This window comes from Haliotis cracherodii, unplaced genomic scaffold (assembly GCF_022045235.1).
Source record: "Haliotis cracherodii isolate W230 unplaced genomic scaffold, xgHalCrac1.p SCAF_5, whole genome shotgun sequence".
Lineage (NCBI taxonomy): Eukaryota > Metazoa > Mollusca > Gastropoda > Lepetellida > Haliotidae > Haliotis > Haliotis cracherodii.
The window spans coordinates 64,053,183-64,074,897 of NW_027266308.1; the positions used below are offsets into that span (position 1 = coordinate 64,053,183).

General features: G+C 39.6%; 1 protein-coding gene across 2 annotated transcripts; it reads right to left on the bottom strand.

The window, feature by feature from the left end:
* Positions 1 to 108: 108 nt before the first annotated feature.
* Positions 109 to 21,703, bottom strand: LOC139443163 (golgin subfamily A member 5-like). Of its 2 annotated transcripts, none has more exons than XM_071224123.1 (15): positions 21,622 to 21,703; positions 19,873 to 20,427; positions 16,938 to 17,180; positions 16,288 to 16,507; positions 15,173 to 15,296; positions 13,341 to 13,437; positions 12,660 to 12,766; positions 12,241 to 12,408; positions 10,950 to 11,078; positions 10,550 to 10,648; positions 9,776 to 9,925; positions 8,806 to 8,878; positions 7,442 to 7,538; positions 6,542 to 6,605; positions 109 to 5,480 (listed from the first exon to the last, which is right to left on the bottom strand). In XM_071224123.1, exons 2-15 carry the CDS (start codon positions 20,405 to 20,407, stop codon positions 5,379 to 5,381), a joined length of 2,208 nt encoding a protein of 735 aa, XP_071080224.1. In that variant the 5' UTR covers positions 20,408 to 20,427; positions 21,622 to 21,703; the 3' UTR covers positions 109 to 5,378. The 2 variants fall into 2 exon arrangements, with proteins under 2 accessions (XP_071080224.1, XP_071080223.1); XM_071224122.1 differs by having other exon boundaries at positions 8,797 to 8,878.
* Positions 21,704 to 21,715: the final 12 nt, after the last annotated feature.

The following is a 21,715-nucleotide window of genomic DNA, read 5'->3' on the forward strand; positions in this document are numbered from 1 at the left end:
TAGTCAACACACAGCAACATTACTGAGCAACTTGTGAGACTTGGATAATTAATACATTTATGAAGACCTTCCTTCCAGTCGCCCTGTAAAAGACACACACAGCCTCGTTTCCTCCCATTTATTCAGGACCATGCAGTACATCATACAATATCCTATACATGATAAGACTCTTGGCTCAGGGTGTACACTGATGTACATATTTACAAAGCAGACATAAATATGTAATTTATACATGACATCTGTACATAATAGTGCAATGGTATTTACAAGTGTTGCCCCCAGGGTCACAGATCACATGGTAGATATCCGACTATTTACAGCGTGACAAGATTCCAGCACATCCCTCCCACTTGTGTAAACCCAATAACAGGAATAATAAACAGTAATGTCTTCATCATAATCATCATCAACATCATAAAATATGTCCACTCCTAGCATTGCCTGTATCTTAAGTTACCTGAATAAATGTATAAAAACTAAGACAGGAAAGAGTTGCATATTTATGAACAAATACAAATGTTACCAATGGTTAAAAGAGAAAACTTATGAAACAATGCACACGATATGCTTACACTCCTGGCAGCCTGTCTTGTAAATGAGAAAAACAGACATGTTTAGTCTCAACCTTGTACAAATTAAGTAAATGAGATATATACTATTCTAAAGAAAATGAGCCATTGTGTGAATCTCACCTCTTGTCCCGTGATATCAAATATATCAACATATGTCAATAACAGTTTAAAATGCAAGGGTGAGACTCTATTTATCATCCAAAATCATTCTTCAACATTTTTAGTTTGTAAACAGTAATAACTTATTATCTTCAGTGGCAGAGATTAGTGATGTCATTTGATTGTGACATCAGGGTAACCGATGGTGTCACAATGGTCTGCAAAGCATTGTGATGCAATTTCATTGCTGGATATCTCCTGCTTGCCATTTTAATCTCTTCCTGACAACAATGGCCTGAAAAGATCTACTATTCTACCAAGTTGTTTTTTTCAATTGCTTAATATCAACTGCCCTTTGAATTTAGACATATTGTTATACATTCTGATGGAATAAGGGCACAGGAAGCAGGAGAATGTTAACTTTTACTTGTGTGTCACAACCAGCCATCATCAGGGTAGAGCACAACGTCATTTCAAATACATGCTTGTTGACACTTGTTCCTCCATCAGTATATACATGACACATTGGGTCAAAGTATTTTTAATGTTCATAAACCAACCATCGACATGATCATGCCAATCTGAATTAGTTTTACAATTTGTGCAACCAAGTCAAAGGTCCCCTATTGTGCAGCCAAGTGAAAGGACCCTCTTTATAAGCTACTAGCACCACCCTACTCATTATAGTGAGTTAAAAATGAATGTCGCATCAGCATTATTTCAGCCACATAGCGACTTCTTATAGGTGAGCTGCCCATAACCATGCATCAGAGGAACATCCTCGTCCATCAGTGACAGCTTACACTGCCTATGGTACAGTGGGAGCTACCTAGTGTTCTGTATCAAGTAACCTTGAGCTGGTACATCAGTGCCTCCACAGACAGTGTTAGTATTAATAGATGTTATAATAAACATAGATATTCAGAAAAATATTACTGATTGAACCTACATCCAGCAGTTGGTTATGTCACAAGCATGATTTGGGATTGAAGATGCTCCGTCCTACTACAAGAAACAGAATTAAATACATTGAAGAATAATTGAAGATGGGCATCTTAACTGGAATCTAATTTAACAAAAAATATACTGAATATGTTCTCAGAATATTCATCAGAACTCCATGTGATCACTGTCCTATGTCTACAATAAAATCTATTTCAGAAATATTGTAATCATTGAATATTTTCTACAAACTGAATACGAAGGTGGAATTAAGGGTTAATCAGTCTGTACAACCCCAGATGAGCACCAAATCACATTAGATCTAATATAGTGAATAGCTGGGAATAATAACTAATTGGCTTCTAGTTGCATTGAACAAACCAGTCTACAAGCTTTGATTGCTCACTGACACGTCCAGTGTGAAGACCTATGGAAGCAGACATTTCAACATGTACACATGCACAAACACTCACTGACCCACACACATTCAAATTACAAGTGACATGGCAAATACTATACAACAAAATATATCTTTTGATCTCCACACAATACATTCCCAGTTATGCATTACTCACATGTCTGTAATTATTCACATGGTACCCCATAATTCACATGGTATCCCGTAATTCACATGGTATCTTTTAATTCACAGGGTATCCAATAATTCACATGGTATCCCGTAATTCACATGGTATCTTTTAATTCACAGGGTATCCAATAATTCACATGGTATCCCGTAATTCACATGGTATCTTTTAATTCACAGGGTATCCAATAATTCACATGGTATCCTGTAATTGACATGGTATCTTTTAATTCACAGGGTATCCAATAATTCACATGGTATCCTATGATTCACATGTTTTATAATTCACTTGATATATTATAATTCACCTGGTATCTCATTATTCACATTATATCATATTATTCACATAATATCTTATCACTGACATGATACATGATACAACTGTGGGTCCACCAATCAGTATTCATTTACAACCCAATAGGTTCCCAATACTTGAAATCCAGTGTCACATGTTCTGATGCATGCGGTACTTCACCCCTTCCAAGGGGAGAGAACTTCAATAAGTTACCAGAAAAGGGTGAGGAGAGAGGTGTTTTAGCCGAGTTTGTTGAAACTCTTCACTGTCTGCCTCATGTGAACTGTGCCTGTAACTTTGCAATGAATATTTACACACCAAGTTTCATAACATCATAAGAAAGGTGCAGAAAGAAACATAATGTTTCTTTAACCTTTGGACAACTTGTGCCACATTAGTAAATCAGAACAACTGAATACGGCAGTGCAGGTCGCGACAATTGTCACTTCAAGGAAGATCACAGTCAAAACAAAAATGAAGTTACATAAGTTTTGTTAATCATTGATTGAACAGCAAGTCTCATTATCAAAACAATGCCTGAATTACAAGTATAGTATAACAGTTTGAAATGAATCTGTCACTAATACAGCAGTCTAAGGGCTAATGATGATGACCTAAGAATGTCATCTTTTCATGTCTTGACCTTTCTTGCTTTGTCTTTACAATCTAGCACAAGCTGAATGTCATAGTTACCGAGCAATACTATCACTCAGCACATCAGGGTACTGGGAGGCTTAAGACAACAGGCACGCTGCATTAGTTACCACGGTTACGGAGCAATACTATCATTCAGCACATCAGGGTACTGGGAGGCTGTAGGCTTAAGACAACAGGCACAGTGCATTAGTTACCATGGTTACTGAGCAATACTATCACTCAGCACATCAGGGTACTGGGAGGCTGTAGGCTTAAGACAACAGGCACGCTGCATTAGTTACCATGGTGACATGATAAGTTTGAACTGTACATCAAATGTAGAGTAGTCGTCTCTCAGGTCTAGGGGTGTCAGAGGAATACATGCAGTGATTTATCAAGACCTGATCGGAGGCCAAATCTGCCCCACGTCTCCTGTGAATGTCAGTAAAAATTCCCAATTTCAATGAATAATTCCCAAATTAAAAACATCCAATACTTAACAATATCACAATGTTTTCCCAGTTTGCCTGCCACTGGCACTGAGTTTGGAATTCAAGATAAATCCCTTACCAACTCCTGGGTAATGGGTCGTCCCCAAGTTGGAACAACAGACTTTTGAACACTACCTGCATGAAACATCATGATGACTGAAATACCAAGTGAGAGCTTGCTTCAAAGTGAACTTCAGCCTTCAGCACACGATAAAATATGTATCCAGAGTGTTTTCACACACTGATCAATATGAACATAGAATGTCTATATGTATCCCTCAACAATTTCATATCTCCCAAATATAATTATCCATAAACATCTACAACAAGCTGAATGCAAGAAGCCACAAGACTACTTCCCTTGCCACTGTTCTTATATGAACAGTGGACATAATATGACCACAGGGATAACTGAGTCCTGTGTAGTACAAGATGATGTGCCGGATTAGGATTAGCAGATACTTTGTGCCTGAGAATCAGTATGTATCGGTGGTCAGTTAACTCAGGATTTAATGGGGTTTACACTGGCAATCCATATGAAACCTTGGCAGGATATTTTTGTGTTAAAGTATTATTTTCAAGAAATTTAATTCAAACATCTCATATTCATGATATGTATGAAATAATAATTCATATTTGAATATAAACAAAAATATTATAACAAGAGAATGGACGTTTTTATGTACACTTCTGAGAGTATTATTAAGATGATACATTTTGTGGGAAGATTTTTAAGATGATACACTTTCTTAATAATATTCTCAGAAAGTGTATGATCTTAATAATATTCTCAGAAAAGGTATCATCTTAATATTCTCAGAAAGTGTATCATCTGAATAATATTCTCAGAAAGTGTATCATCTTAATAATATTCCCAGAAAAGGTATCATCTTAATAATATTCCCAAGAAGTGTATCATCTTAATAATATTCCCAGGAAGTGTATCATCTTAAAAATACTCTCAGAAAGTGTATCATCTTAATAATATTCCCAGAAAAAGTATCATCTTAATAATATTCCCAAGAAGTGTATCAACTTAATAATATTCCCAGGAAGTGTATCATCTTTATAATACTCTCAGAAAGTGCATTATCTTAAAAATATACCCAGGACATGTGTCATCTTAATGATATTCCCAGAAAGTGTATCATCTTAATAATATTCCCAGAAAGTGTATCCTCATATAAATACTTTTAGAAAGTGTATCATCTTAATAATACTCTCAGAAAGTGCATCATCTTAATAATATTCCCAGAAAATGTATCATCTTAATAATATTCCCAGAAAGTGTATCATCTTAATAATATTCTCAGAAAATTTATCATAATAATACTCTCAGAAAGTGTTTCATCTTAATAATACTCTCAGAAAGTATATCCTCATAATAATACTCTCAGAAAGTGTATCATCTTAATAATATTCCTAGGAAGTGTAATATCTTAATAATATTCCCAGAAAGTGTATCATCTTTATAATATTCCCAGGAAGTGTATCATCTTAATATTCTCAGAAGGTGTATCATCTTAATAATATTCTCAGAAAGTGTATCATCTTAATAATATTCCCAAGAAGTGTATCATTTTAATAATATTCCCAGAAAGTGTCTCATCTTAATAATATTCCCTCTAAGTGTCAGTGGATGCCTCTGTTAAGAACAGTATTCCCCTGAAGCCTGTGAACTTCCCTGTGGATATCACAATAATCACGATCAGTCTACCCTGCACCACTATAATCTCCAGGTAGAAGTCAGCAGTGTCTCAGTGGGGGACTTCGTCCGGGGGTTTGGGCTGGTAGTCCGCTCCATGCATTTCAGGCTGATAGGTCAGCAGAACAATCATCACCCACAGGTGCAGTATAACCTGAAACAAAGTCTCACAGTCAGTTTCTTTAAACGTCATATCATTTTCGTGATGAAAACAGTAACTTTGTCAAAGTTAGTTGTCCCAAAATCATTAACCAAGCCATTTCAGCAAAAACATCTCTCACTCCATATCTTGCTAGCTCTAGCAATGAGTACCGATACAGACTTAGAAACTGGCACAAGTCCTGTAGTCATAGTATAAATTTGCCATTTTTAAGGGTTTTGCTATATGGTATCATTATAAGGACTAGTGGACTGAGCTGTAAGTTTCTAACACTGCAGTAGTGGTAAGTTTGTGTGTCATTTATAAGGAGTAGTGGACTAAAACTTAGTTTCTATTGCTGCAATAGTATCCACAGAGAGAAATGTTGAGCTGGTCCACGGCAATACAACACCACCAATGCACAGCTCTGTACAAATGCCAGCACCGTACTGGCGTTCTGTTTGGCTCAAAGGGAGGTTTGTAATTACACACCATGTGATCAGGCCTTGATTACATGAATAAAGGTTTATCTATGGCATTTATCAAAATCTACATCCCCTTGTAGTTGCTGTGTGCAGAGAAAGGATCAGCTGAGGCTTAACTGCGTTCAATCATCCCTGAAAGATCATCCTCAAAGATACAAGACAAAATTTACACTTTCTTCTATGCAATGCTTACTTTTCTTTATCATAATACATGTCATCAGCACACTAAACATCTGCTAAACATGCAAACATTTATCATATTATTAATGAGAGAATAATCTTTCAAAATTCATCAAGCCTCAATCATTAATTTTGTGTGGCACACCGCTCATATTTCCTTTCTCTTCTCAGAGTGATATATGTGTAAAGAAGTGTCATGTGACCATTTCACTTCATCTATTTTCCAGATTTTATTTGCTCTGTGTCATCATAATTATACATAGAGACAGCTTATTGCAGGGCTGGTTTTCACATATACTGTATAATTATTGTATCAAAGAGATACCGATCACTCTAGAGACCTGGACATGCTACCTTGCACCTGAGATCATGTGAGAGTGGGTTACCTCCCCTCAAGATAATTGTCCTTACCATATATACAATAACAAACACTCTGGCAATAGGATACCTCCTCAAGAAGATGCCAAGACGCACACTGAAGAAAAGAAAAGGAACATTAGTGTAGAGATGGCAACCATGTTATCCGAGATGGTAACAGTATTACTTAATGCTACCGTTGCAAGGCAAAATGTGAGGTGGTGAGGTGAAATGGGGTTTGATGTCGTGTTCAAGATCTTTGCACTTATATAGCGACGTGCATGAATGTGTGCTTGTGCTAGTCTGGACTAATACCATTTACCTATTGATGAAGTCAAATGGGGTTTCATGTCGTGTTCAAGATTATCATGATTATTGCACTTATATAGCGAAGTGCATGCATTGTGCTTGTGCTAGTCTGGACTAATACCATTTTCCTGTTGATGAGGTGAAATGAGGTTTGATGTTGTGTTCAAGATTATTGCACTCATCACAAAGAACTCATGGAAATTCAACTCCGGTGTTTCTGGAATTTCTGGACTGACAACATCTTAGGCTAAAAACACAATTGGTTCTCAGGCAATGGTTTTCAAAAATACAGTGCACATGGTGCAGGCAGGCGGTGTTTTTTAAAAAAATATTTTGGTTGTTCAAACTATAATGTAACCAAATAAACAGTTGTGTACAATCAACCTGGGAAAGGGCCTCCTCCCAACATATATGTATTCCTTGTATTCCTTTCCATATTAGATAGCACTGTTTTTAAATATTGTAGCATTTCACTGCCGGGGTCGTGTGTACGAGAGAAAAAAATGAAACATGTGGCAGACTTTATGATGATGTGGGGGGTGGCTGAGAATCAAGACTATTACTTTTTTTAGCCTGAACATAAAGAACTCCATTAATAAAGCGTCACTGGAACACATGGATCCCATCTCCTGATATTGTACTGACCTGAACTTGTCAATGACATTAGCTGCCCTCTTCATCCTCTTGGTCATCTCGTGGTCAGCTGGGCCCTCCCTCATGAAGCCCGGCAAGCGCTGGCGAACTGAAGAAAACAACCAGGTGTTGATGCAATACATTAAAGAAACTGAAATATTTCAATGAAGAGCATGTCACGTTACATTAATGCAGATATCACCAGACAATACACGATGTGTCAGTGCTGACAACATCCCTCCCCCAAAGTATAAATAAAGACATGTTTCAGTAGTGAGAATGGTCGATCATCAGCAAGCAAATATAGACAGACAATACACAAACTTGAATATTTCATTATGTCCCCCGGACACTTAATGTGGAGCATGTCCCTTCCCTTCATGTGCAGATAAAGTCTGACAATGCAAAAATGTTTCAGTTATGAAAATGTCCCTTACCTCAGCATGCAAAGAGAGACAATTACAAGCATACAGATAAAATCTGACAATACACAAAAGATTCAAGTGTAGACCATGCCCCAACCAAAGCATGCCGATAAAATTTGACAAGACACAAAAGTTTCAAGTGTAGACTATGTCCCAACCAAAGCATGCAGATAAAATCTGACAATACACAAAAGATTCAAGTGTAGACCATGTCCCAACTAAAGCATACAGATGAAATCTGACAATACACAAAAGATTCAAGTGTAGACCATGCCCCAACCAAAGCATGCAGATAAAATCTGACAATACACAAAAGTTTCCAGTGTAAAGCATGTCCCATTAAAAGCATACAGATGAAATCTGACAATACACAAAAGATTCAAGTGTAGACCATGTCCCATCCCATCCATGAGAGAGGGGAGGTAGAGGCTGAGTCAGAGAGGGGAGTGAGGCGGAGTCAGAGAGGGGAGTGAGGCGGAGTCAGAGAGGGGAGATAGAGGCGGAGTCAGAGAGGGGAGTGAGGCGGAGTCAGAGAAGGGAGATAGAGGCGGAGTCAGAGAGGGGAGTGAGGCGGAGTCAGAGAGGGGAGTGAGGCGGAGTCAGAGAGGGGAGATAGAGGCGGAGTCAGAGAGGGGAGTGAGGCGGAGTCAGAGAGGGGAGATGCAGGCAGTCAGAGAGGGGAGATACAGGCAGAATCAGAGAGGGGAGATAGTCAGAATCAGAGAGGGGAGATAGAGGTGGAGTCAGAGAGGGGAGACAGGCGGAGTCAGAGAGGGGAGATAGAGGCAGAGGCAGAGAGGGGAGAGACAGGCGGACAATCTGACAATAAACAAGTTTCCAGTGTAAAGCAAGTCCAATCCCAAGCATGCAAACAAAGATGGACAACACACAGAAATGTGCTGAGTCCTCCACCGACATGCAGATAATGAAGTTCATTGTTACCTATCTTACCTTCCTCATCGTCATTGACATTGACGACGGTTGGAGTTGACCGAACACACTCCTGTATGTCCCGGTATTGTTGCTGAAAATATAGCAGTGTATAAACCACCATCCCTACATAGCGAGCATCGGGCAAACAAAACATCCACAGACAGGCAATATTGTACCCTTAGTAATGTCATGATGACAACATGAGCATCCATCTACACAAGTGGGATACGTTGACAAGCATCAACCAAGTCAACCAATACTAACCCAAATCTCCACAGGGTCAACATTAAAAAAAACACATAAACATGGTTGTGTCTGTTACACAAGATTTGGTTGGTTTGTTTGTTGTTTAACGCCACACTCAGCAATATTACAGCTATATGACGGCGATCTGTAAAAATCGAGTCTGGGCCAGACAATCCAGTGATTAATATCATGAGCATTGATCCATGCAATTGGGATCGATGACATGCATCAACCAATTCAGCGAGCCTGACCACCCAATTCAGTTAGTCGCCTCTTACGACAAGCATAGTCACCTTTTACAGCAAGCATGGGTTGCTGAAGACCTATTCTACTATTCTTCACAGATCTGTTACACAAGAAAATATGGCAATAGGCAGAATGCAGATTTTCGTCCTGTCTTCAGACATTTTGGGGGACATTAATCTGTGAGACAAGTAATCAAATTGGTCCTTATGTCTATACCTTAGTTTTAACCTCACAACACTGGCATTATGTGTGTGAGTAACGTTTTACCGCTTTTAGCAATATTTCAGCAATATCATGGTGGGGGACACCAGAAATGGACTTCACACATTGTACCCATGTGGGGAATCGAACACAGGTCTTCGGCGTGAAGAGCAAATGCTCTAACCACTAGACTACTCCACTGCCCAACTGGCATTATGTCTTAAGTTTTTCACTCCATGGTGATGACATGAAAACCAGTGTGGACGTTAATCCATCAACAGAGATAACTACCAACCTCCATCCTTTCCAGCTGGAGGACCAAGGAGTTCTTCTCAGTACTGAGAGCCTCCAACATCGTCTGTTTCTGTATGAGACTGTCAGTCAGGGCTCGCACTCGTGATTCCAACTCGCTCTCAGATGAGCTGCTTATACTCTTCGTCATCAGCTGTAGAGACATGTTTGGGTCACATAGTGATGGGTTGATTGTCAGGAAACAGTCATATTCAATGTTACTTATGGCAACTTAAAATTCTTGGGCACTAGGTGCCGAATTTTCTGAAGGTCCATGATTCTTAAATTTGAATTAATGATTGAAGTATGCAACTTCCTGATAATTCAATGTCATGATACAATGCATCATAGATCGACCTCCACAGTACCTGGATAAAGCAGACGCATTCTCAATCATCAGTTATCAGAGCGATATAAATATTGGATAGTCATCAATGGTGACATTCTGAAAATCTCATACCTCATATCTAGGTTAATAATGGTATACAAAAGAGGATGTAACACACATGCAAGATGGCCTGAGGTTCATTTGAACAATCTCTTCACTGTGAAGTGACAACTATCACATCAACAAGATATGGTAGGACCGTCATGTGGACACGTTAATGGTATGTCTGCTAATGGTTTAATAAATCACTATAAAAATGAGCATTTCTGATTATCATGCAATGTTTTTATACTTACCTGACGCTACACCTATAGGACTGTGTAGCTTCAGGTAAGGTAAAAATATTAACAAAATTATCTTCTTCAAGTTCTTAAAGCCCTAGATCTGTACCTGATTTCTCAGCTTCTCAATTTCTCTTTCTCTGTCACTGACTCGACTTTGGAAAGACGTCTTCTGTTTGTTGATCTCATCTATTGCATATTGAAGTTCCTGCAAATAAAAGTCAATAATATGTTAACGAAATTGGATGACTTCACTAAACACAAATACCTTATTACTTCAACAAAATGTGAAATGTGACTTGGATTTATCAATGAAGAACTCAAACTATCTAATTTCAAACGTTTAATTGAAATTTTATTTGTACATTATTTCCTTGCACTCTCCTTTTTTACAATAAATCAACATTTTTCCTACAAATTACTACCATTCATGCAATTGTGGAAAAGTACATTGTTGAATGGCAGTGCCAGATTATGGTATATTTATGACAATATGGGCACTGTGGTACCTGTTTCTGCTTGAGCAGCTCCTGCTCTGTGTCCTCCTTCCTGGTCTTCTCCTCCAGGATCTGCTCCTCCAGGGACTTGATCTGCTCACCAGCCGAGTCACTGTCCTGCTGTAGCTGGCCCTCCAGGTCCTGAGAGGGAGATAGAGTCAGAGTCAGACAGGGGAGACAGAGGTGGAGTCAGAGAGGGCTGAGAGAGGTGGGGGGAGTCAGAGATGTGGCGTCAAGAGATCAGACAGAGACTGAGTCAGAGAGGTGAGACATAGGCGGAATCAGAGAGGTGGCGTCAAGAGAGGAGACATAGGCGAAGTCAGAGAGGGGAGACAGAGGCGGAGTCAAAGAGGTAGCATCAAGAGGAGAGAGACAGGGTCATAGTCAGAGAGGAGGAGTCAGAGAGGGCTGAGAGAGGTGGGGGGAGACAGAGGAGAGACAGGTGGAGTCAGAGAGGACTGAGAGAGGTTGGGGGAGACAGAGGTGGAGTCAGAGAGGGCTGAGAGAGGTGGGGAGACAGAGGGGAGACAGGGGCAGAGTCAGAGAGGAGGAGTCAGAGAGGGCTGAGAGAGGTGGGGGGAGACAGAGGGGAGACAGGGGCAGAGTCAGAGAGGACTGAGAGAGGTGGGGGGAGACAGAGGGGAGACAGGGGCAGAGTCAGAGAGGACTGAGAGAGGTGGGGGAGACAGAGGGGAGACAGGTGGAGTCAGAGAGGACTGAGAGAGGTGGGGGAGACAGAGGGGAGACAGGGGCAGAGTCAGAGAGGAGGAGTCAGAGAGGGCTGAGAGAGGTGGGGTGAGTGAGGTTGGGCGAGAGGGGAGACAGGTGGAGTAAGAGAGGACTGAGAGAGGTGGGGGGAGACAGAGGGGAGACAGGGGCATAGTCATAGAGGAGGAGTCAGAGAGGGCTGAGAGAGGTGGGGTGCGAGAGAGGGGAGACAGGGGCAGAGTCATAGAGGACTGAGAGAGAGAGAGAGAGAGAGAGAGAGAGAGAGAGAGAGAGAGAGAGAGAGAGAGAGATACTTTGTCAGAGGGAGAGCAGTGGAGTCAGAGCGGGGAGATAGAGGCAAAGTCAGCGAGGGGAGAGAGGCAGTCAGTACAAAGGTGTTAAATGTATGTTACATGGCTCATCAGGCACTATCCCTTCAAGCTTGTGACACAGTGAATGAGGACTCAGTAAAAATAAGTTCAAGTCATGATTTAGGATTGCTGAGGTTAAGACTGTACAAACATTAGAGAGATGTGTCTAGTTTGGCAATACTGTAACCACTGACAGTATCTGGATAACTGACTGAGAGACTTACCAACATCTCAGCACGGAGATTCTCGGAGACCATCTTGGTCTGCTGCAGTTCATCCTTGAGCATGTCCTTCTCCTGTTTCACAGACTCATACTCCAGACTGGACACGCCCCCTGCGTCGCCTGTGACTCCAGAACCTTCCCGCAGGCTCGCTATCAACCTCTCCTTGCTCTGCAACATTCACAAACACTATCAAGGTATCAGCCTCTTATAACTGTTCTTCTGAAAGAATGATGAAAGTGATCACTTTAAGCCACATTATACTTACAAAATATATTTCAGCACAATACAAAACAAAAGTATCACTACTCTTGTATTCCATAAGAGTGAATAAAATTGTGAGAACTGCACTTGATATGAAATAGTAAGATGGGAAATTATCTAGAAAAAGATAAGTCGTAAAGATCTCTGAAAAAATATACCTGTAAAATTCTTGAAGCCTTCTCTTTGTAGTCGGTGAGTTCTAGCCTGGCTGAGTCCACACTGAGCTTTGCTGTCTTTAGCTGGTTGGCGATACCAGTAACTTTTCCTGCAAGCAACAACGCCATTACAGGAACCTTCTACAGAAATGTTTCCTGTGATGGAAGGCCAGTGATTTTTCGAGGAAAGCACTAGTCAAAACAGAATTCTAAAACTAAGGCTTTGAAGATAACAGACATTCCTTTGCACCAATGTTGACTTTTGAACATTATCCATGCTCTGAAACTCACCTTGATTTCTGGGTTTTTGCAACATCAAAGAATAAATTCTCAATAGAACTGTTTAAAGTTCCTCTGGAATTACACAAGCACTTTTTAAGACACCTTCACAGCGATAGAGAATAACTGTTTTAGTCGAGTAGTCCTTATAATGATAACATATAGCAAAATACTTTAAAAAATTCTACAAGTCCTTATCATACCTGAACTATTGGGCAGATTGGCAAGGACTTTGTGACTAGAGCCAATTTCTAACGCTGCCATCACTGGTGCCATTCATTATTCAAACATTCATTTACTTAATCCAAAAAGTATGTTACACAGAATGTTTACAAGTGGGACGTTTTACTGATGTGACAGAATTCTAGTCATATAGCAACTAGCATGACAGTATAAACTACATACCTCTTTCCTCTGTAAGTTTCCTCTCAGCAGCTGTTAGAGCCTCCGCCATTGTCCGCTGTTCCTGTTCCAGGCGACTCTGCCTTCCAGATGCTTCTTGCTGAGAGACAGAGCCCAGCAGTGAGTGAGTGACAAGACTTTTACCATGTTATTGCCTTTTAACAACATTACAGACATACCACATATGGGCGACACCATCACTGGCAAATGCAGTGCTTCAGGACAAGGGTTTGATATAGGTACAAACCTATAGGTATACCTGCTCATTATCCTGTGATCAGTATTTGCCTCGAGCTAGTAATTTCTAAAGTCTCACATTCCATCTGGTACATTTTAACTGGTACCATATCCAAAATGGAAACACTACTTGAGCTTGTTGTTTGTTTGTTTGTTGTTTAACGCCACACACTATTCCAGCTATATGATGGCGGTCTGTAAATGATTGAGTCTAGACCAGACGATCCAGTGATTGACATCATGAGCATCGATCCACGTAATCGGGAACCGATGACATGCATCAACCAAGTCAGCAAGACTGACTACCCAATCCTGTTGGTCGCCTCTTACAGCAAGCATGGGTCACTACTTTAGCATTTAAGACAATAACATATAACAGTTGTGTTGTAAATGGAAACCATACTATTTTGACAAGCGTTATTCAATGTTTGGTGCATATCTGTTTTAGATGTGTGACACAGCAGCAACACCTGAAGCCTTCTGGTTCATCAACATGACCAAGGCCAGACTGGACTTATTTCATTGTCTGTACAGTTCCATTACATCTCACAGTGTAAATGTCTACAGACAACTTTGCCAAGCTTTCACGAAGTCTACTTGTCCTGTTTCACTTCATACTGACACAAGTACTACGATCTCTACCAATAGTAAACAACGTTACTAATCAACAATAATAATGCAAAAACAATCTACCAAGAATTTGAAAAATACTTGATTCTGATTGGTGAATCGGACGATTTGACTGCTGCATCACCGTGGAAGCTATTACTTGGAGAATTGCACTTCTTTTAGTCATATACAGTCGGTATATGTACAATTATAGGCGACAAATGCAAAGTTGCAGTTACTACAATATTCACAGGATGTTCAGAAAATATTGTACATATCATGCAGAAAACACGATAGAAATCTACAAAGAGAATGTATTTCAAGTTTTGAGGACAACAGAGCTCACTATTTGGCGCTTCTTCTACATACGTCTGTGACGTCATATCTTTTGCATCACAATGAGTGATATGACATCATAACAGAGACTTTGCAGAGTAGAATGAAACATTTGCAAGGCTTGCTTAATTTTCCTTAAGGGTCCCCACCTCATGTTAGCTTACAAAGTTGCCATGCTACATGCTTTCAGTGCATGTCATAAGTTGGAGTGAAGTATTACGGTGTAAACACACTGCTGAGCATACAGAGCACCATATTTTGATTAAAGGCTGTTGTTGGTGATTCCGTAAATTCTGATCGACCATCTACTCAAAACACGCTGCCTCACTTAACATGCTCAATATATTTGCTAACAAGAAAGATTTGGGTTTTGTTTAGTCATGATAGAAGGGCGATAAACATACCTTGTTTTCAATGTAGAGCTAGGCTACCTGTAGATCTAACCTCGTTCAGTTCCACATTCAATTTAGCGCAGTAAAATCTACAGGTATCTGAATTGAAAACACAGTACGTTTACCTCCTAATTACTGCACATTTAAACATGAGCAGGCACAATGTATTTTCATTCTCTGAACTGCTTAAAGATGAACATGAAAATACATTGGGACATCATAAAGAATCATTAAAGAGTTGGGAGTCAGATCATGTCTCACTTGTGCATGCTTGAAGGCATCCTGTTCCCGTCGGAGGTTGGCCTCCACTTCAGAGAGCTTTTCCTTCAGAGAATCCAGAGCCTGGCTGTGCATGCCACTAGAATCAGTGTGGTCCCTAAGGATTCTGAAACCACCAAAACATTTATAGAAATACAGTACTACACACTGCATGATCATAAACAAAGTTGAATTCATTCTTAATTGAAAGACCTGCTAAACAGCCCAAGATTCATAAACTTCCTAATGCTTGACCTGTATATCCAAACATCTGGGGCAATGGTGAGTTTCGCATATACAGTCTGTGACTCTAGCCACTAGTCCGAAGCCTGAGTCTAGAAACACTCTGTACAGTCTAGCAAGCACAGCTATAGTAGTCCATATAACCACAAAATCTACATAAAATAATACTAAGAGCCAAGTTCAGGCTAAGAGACAAAACATTTTTGATCGTATACAGTGTCAGCAATTAAGGGGGCCCTGCATATTGGGGTGCTGCTCAAGTACTTTCATCTAAGGACTTCTTCCATCTTTAGTGTGTAACATTAGGGTTATGACAAGAGCTCTTTTCATGGTTAACTTAGAACACTGCATTCAGAAATATATCTTATTATAACAACTATATTAAATTTTAGGTCACTCAGTAAATCCTGCAGTATACAATAACAGGCAGATGTAATAATACAATAATAGACCATTTACATTGCACAAAATTCAGAGGCATGCTGAAAGCCCTTTTATTACCCCGGACTCTGGATTAGTATGCACTCAAGAATCCTTCTCAGCTCCTTGGGGAGTATACAACTCAACCTATCCAACTGGGTACCCATTCACTGCTGGATGAACAGAAGCACTTTTCAAACAAACTCAACAAACTCAACGAGACATCACATGTGTTACATGTGCTTCAGTGTGTGGCAGGACCAAAGCCCTAGAAACTCTCAGGAACCGAACTGCCGAAACATGGTAACCCATCCAAGGACTATGCACGATCATTTGCTAAACTGTATCTGATTTGTGACCTGTGCACTGTGCACACGACCACATGCCACCACAATACTATACATGCCATAATCACCATACAACAGGCCATTATTTACCAGTAACAGTAGGCCCACCTTTCTCTGTGTGACTGCAGATCCTCAATTTGCTTCTCCCTCTCTTTAACACTGCGGTCAGCCTCCTCCAGCCTTACGCGCAACACAGCCAGCTGGGAGTCTTTTGCTGCCAGTGATTCAGAGAGGTCCGATTCCCTAGCCTGCAGCTCCCGCACCAACTGATCATGCATTGACGCAGAATTGTGATAATCCTCCAGTTTCTTCTTTGTCTTCACCAACTCTGAATTTGGATGAACGAGTAAGACATGTTGTGTAAGACCTGCCTCCCTCCCTGGATTCAAGGCAACCACACTGCAAACCTTTCATAGCTATAGCAATTAGCATGTTAGGCAAGGCCAGTTAATGTTGGTCTTTTCTGGAAGTGTCTAACGAAAAATTGTCTGATACAAAAATAAGCTCTTAAAACATCTTTTGGTTTGAACAAATCTTTATTCAAAATGTCCTTCGGAATCAGTAGTGACAAGATATATTTTTGCTTTTTTTGCCTCCAACATATAGAACATGAATACAGTAAAATATGTAAACAAGCAAAATAATTGGTCAAATTTATCTTTCTTATCATGATTATACAGTACATACATAACATACATGTTGAATGTTCTAATGCTACATCAATTCCAGTCTTTTGGGGGTTTTTCAGTTTTTATTACCTGTCTGGGAATCCTTTGCCCTCTGAATCAATGAAGCCATTTCTTGATTCAAGGATGCAATCTCATTTCTTAGGAGCCGGTTCTCAAGTTCAAGTGATGATAGCTGAGAGTTATCTCCCTTCTCAATGTCCCCAGCACTACTGTGTTCACTGTTTGCTGGAGATTCTTGCATGGCATCAGCCAGGGCTTCAATATCAGCTGATGCATTAGAACCAGTTGGACTTTCACGCTGAGATTCTCCTTCTAATAAAAATCAAACAAGATAAGTTTTGACATACCTGACACTTGACATAACTGATAAACATGATAAATGGTGTAATGATTTGTTTGTTGATTAACACAGCACTCAGAAATACGTAAATAATCAAGTCTGTACAAGACATTACAGTGGTTAATATTGTGAACAATCCACAAGATAATTTACCAATGGGTTTCATGTGTATTGGGTATCCATAATTGTTATTTTTTTACCCACATCTTTCTTTACACTTGGGTATTTCAACTTGAAAATCTGTTTCGTAACAATCCCTGTAAATCCTTTAAAATCAAATGAATAGTACTATACTGTTTTACCAAATGTAACTGTCAGTCAGTGAAGTTCACAATCAGCTGATATGCAATTTTTTTTTCTAACAGTTGTAATATACACATAAGTTTTATTTCAATAACATATTTATAGTTCTTGCTGCATATTTGATACTTTAAGGAATTGATTTGTCTGAGTATTTCATTTGATTAAATGCGTATTTTCCGCAAATATGCAGCTAATGTACAGCTCTGATGACAAAAATAACATAAAATTCTTAAGCTATCCCATTATTCCAAGGCTAATGAAAATCATTCAGGACACATACAATGCACTTGGACACAATACCATCCATACACTCATCTAGTAGTACTTTTCCCCACACCACTTTCTTTCTATTCTTAAACATGTTAAACATGCTAAGAAGATATTTTAACCCAACATGCCCAATATGTAAATCAGTTTAAATTCATTTTACAACCACAAACACTAGGGCTGGCTATATGGCTGGGACGGGTTACTCGTATACCTGGGTCCGGTGGGTACTGAGTAGGACCTGGGTACCCACAGGACTACCCAGACCCGTGGTTAGTCACATGATTATATTGTTTAATGGCAAAAGTTATCTAGAACTCTAGTGATTACACTAAACAGTGATAAATATTCACATTTCTTTCTGACTTTGCACACATTCCTTCTGACTTTATTTGTTTGCATAATATGAGACAACATCAGTCAACTTCAGTGTATGCATGACCAGATCAGTTTATATGTGTATCTAAATTTATTTTGACAGGAGTATGTTCAAACTATTCCCAATCGAACATGTTTTGCCTATCTCTTGAGACCTACAGCGGGTACCCGGGTAGTAAATTTGGACTCGTCCCAGCCCTAGCTGGCTATCAATATAGATCGAGATCAATTATCAATAAGTATCGGAGAAGTATCCATATAGCAAATGTGCCTGAAAGTCCCCAAAAATCAACATAGTTCACACCACTGGCGAGAAGTGACAGATTTATGCATGAATTACTTTGTGGACATTTGAAATAACAGAAACAGTTGCTTTCCATCTTTGACAACTGACATAATTGAGAATAACAAGTCTGTTTCGCTAAATCTTTAAAAAGTTATAAGTTATTATCAATGAAAACAATTTCATATTGATAATCATTAATATTTCTTCCCTTTGACAATAATTCTGAATATTGATCTTCTAAACACATGCTTACGACATCATGGATAGTGTGTTTGGGTTCGTGAAATATCTCAGTAACTGCTTTTATCAAAGTGGTCACAAGTCTTTATGGCCAAGACCAGTACAAAAAAACACTCTGCTGTCTTATCTGAAGTCAATATATGTTCATTATGATCTCCTCCGTGGTCCAGTGGTAGAGCGTCCGCCCGGAGAGCGGAAGGTTCGGGGTTTGATCCCCAGCCGCGTCATACCAAAAGTCATTAAAAGATGGTACTTGTTGTTACCCTGTCTGGCGCTCGGCATTAAGGGGCTAAATCAACGAATGGTTGGTTCGGAGTCAGTATACTGTGTCTGAGTGGGGTATTCTGTTAAACTGCAGCATGGTATCTCAGTGAGCTAGCACTATAAATCGGCATCAGTCCGGACTAGTACAAGCAGCCACACACACGTACATGCACGTCGCTATATAAGTACAATAATCTTGGATGCGACATTAAACCAGTGTTCCCGCTGGCTTTGGAAATTGCCAGTGCTGGTTGACTGGAAACTCTAAAAATTATCAGTCCCCACTAATTTTTGTCAGTCCCAACTTTCAACAAATAAAAAACGTATGAAAATTACCTGGTTTTAATTCCTTCAACATCATGTTCAATGCAATGCATCTTGCAGTAATTCAGTTAGATCTACACGTCATTCACACAAAGTCCAGTCACAAATTTCTCCTTTTTAAAAATATTTTTACACTAAGTCGCTAAAAATGCATATTTAACAGATTTAACCTCGTAGCAAGGCAAAATTTTATTTCCTTCAACTAAAATTGACAAGGGGAAACCCTGATGGTGATAGACAAGCTGACTTCATTCGAAAAATATATCGCCGATGTTTTGTTCAACAAGAGAGATTTATAAGGTATTCTAAGTCCAAGCTTAATTTTACCGGTTAAAAACTGGCAATTATCGGTAGACAGGAACACTGTAAATCCCATTTTACCTCACCTCATTATGATCTACCTTTTGTTACAGTAATCATGGTAATATGATAGTTGGGTTTTTTTCTACAGTCAGCAATAAGGATGTCAATTGTCATCTTATATCGATGTATAGGTATATTTCTAATGTTGATACTGTATCAATTCAATCTAATGAATAGCAATGCTATATTAATCATTTATAATCAACAACCCGGGATCTTATACGTGATATAATATCTACCTTGTGTCTGTTCTGTAGAAACAACTTCAACTTGACTTGTGACCTCTACGACAGGAGGACGGACGTCTTTGTGGGAGACATTCGATGAAGTGCTGGACTGTCTGGAGTGATGACGACTACTCACTGGCGTTGCAGCTTTCTTCTTACTCTCCACTGGGTCCTTGCTATTGAGGAACTCAAACAAAGCCTCATCAGAATCCTTCTTTTTGACCTTGGTGTCGCTGGCACTGGTACTGGCAGCTGCTGGTTTGGGTGGTGCAGCTGTTTTCACTGGAGTCTGTTTTACAGGAGAACTGACAAAACCAGAGGAGGGGTTGACACTTCCCTTCAAGTCCTTGAGACGCGAGGGAACACTCTGGGAAGGGGACAGAATCTGCGAGGAAGACTTGGACCCTCCAACAGTGATCTGCTGTGTGGATGGTGTGGTGATTTGGGTTTGAGGCTGATCTGGGTGATGAAATGTAGTGGCAGCAGACTGATCAAGCTTGTTTAGAAAGTCCTCAGCTTTCCCAGTTACAGCTGACAGCCACGACATTTTCGGTTTTCAACCGAAACCTGTAAATATAAACAAACATTTAATCTGATAGTAGCCATGGACACTACAGAAGCACTACCATGACTACAGAAACACTTCAAGGTTTCACATGATATGAATATATCAGTATTATCAAACAACCATTTGACCACTGAATATTGGTATGTAGCCCCACAGGACCATATTCTATCATTCTGTCTATGAGCAGCACATGACACTAGCACATGCAGTATTCGAAATAAGGAGGGGTCCAAAGTTCCTTGAGAATTTGAATCTAGTGACTGCCTAAATGAAAGTAAATCTTTTAAATATGTCATATAACAATAAAGGATGACTTGACTTTCATGCTGTGGTTATGCAAATACCATGTGAAAGAAGAAAATGGTCCTCTTTTGATGAGTCTGTCTAACTGTCTGCAACATGTACAATCAATTATTGAGATGTATGTTTGATTGTTGTTTAACGGCGCACTCAGCAATATTCCAGCTTTATGACGGCGGTCTGTAAATAATCGAGTCTGGACCAGAATATCCAGTGATTGACATCATGAGCCTCGATCTACGCTAATGGGATACAATGACATGCATCAGCCAAGTCAGCGACCACCTGATCCTGTTAGTCACAACAAGCTTAGTCACCTTTTACAACAAGCACGGGTTGCTGAAGACCTGTTCTAACCCGGATCTTCATGGGTCTCAATTATTGAGAACAGAAGTTACTTCCCAATGTAATAAAGAAAATTTAGTCTTAAATATATTCGTTAAAATGCATTGGGCCAAAGGCAATGAGATGAAATAGCACCAATTGCAATGGTGAGGATTTATAAAACAAAAAGACGGCTTCTACTCAATATATTGCGTGGTATTTTGTCCAGTTCAGAGATTGTTTACGTTGTAGCTCTTGTTTATTATGATCGCAAAACTAGGCCTTATATCTACTGGCCGCCACTTCTAAGTATAGACAGAGGGGCAAGTGGATCTAGGGTTCAGTAAGCAAAGTAGCTGAAGGAGCAAAACATATTGTCAATGTTGACAGCTTCGTAAAACTGAAAGTCATGAAGATGTGTTGTGCTGTCATTGACTTGGAAAGAAGGAAATGCAGGGCAGGTCCTGCTTCGTTGTTTACATTCATCAAACTGATGGACAAAAATGTTATACCGATAAACAAACAGTATAAACAAGTCTAGAATGCTATCAAATTACAATAAACGTTACCTATAGCAACTAGATGTGAGATTTCATTGAAAATCAACAACTTCTTGCAACAAACGTTCAGACGTGGAAATCTGCTCGACGCATGCGCCGTTAT

What these genes read in the sequence shown, in the direction of transcription:
- LOC139443163 (XM_071224122.1), bottom strand. Translation starts at nt 20,407, where the DNA reads ATGTCGTGGCTGTCAGCTGTAACTGGGAAAGCTGAGGACTTTCTAAAC. An exon ending in CTGCAGTCACACAGAGAAAG is followed by an intron (nt 15,297 to 16,287) that starts GTGGGCCTACTG and finishes TGGTGGTTTCAG; the next exon opens with AATCCTTAGGGACCACACTG. An exon ending in ATCTCCGTGCTGAGATGTTG is followed by an intron (nt 11,079 to 12,240) that starts GTAAGTCTCTCA and finishes TCTCCCTCTCAG; the next exon opens with GACCTGGAGGGCCAGCTACA.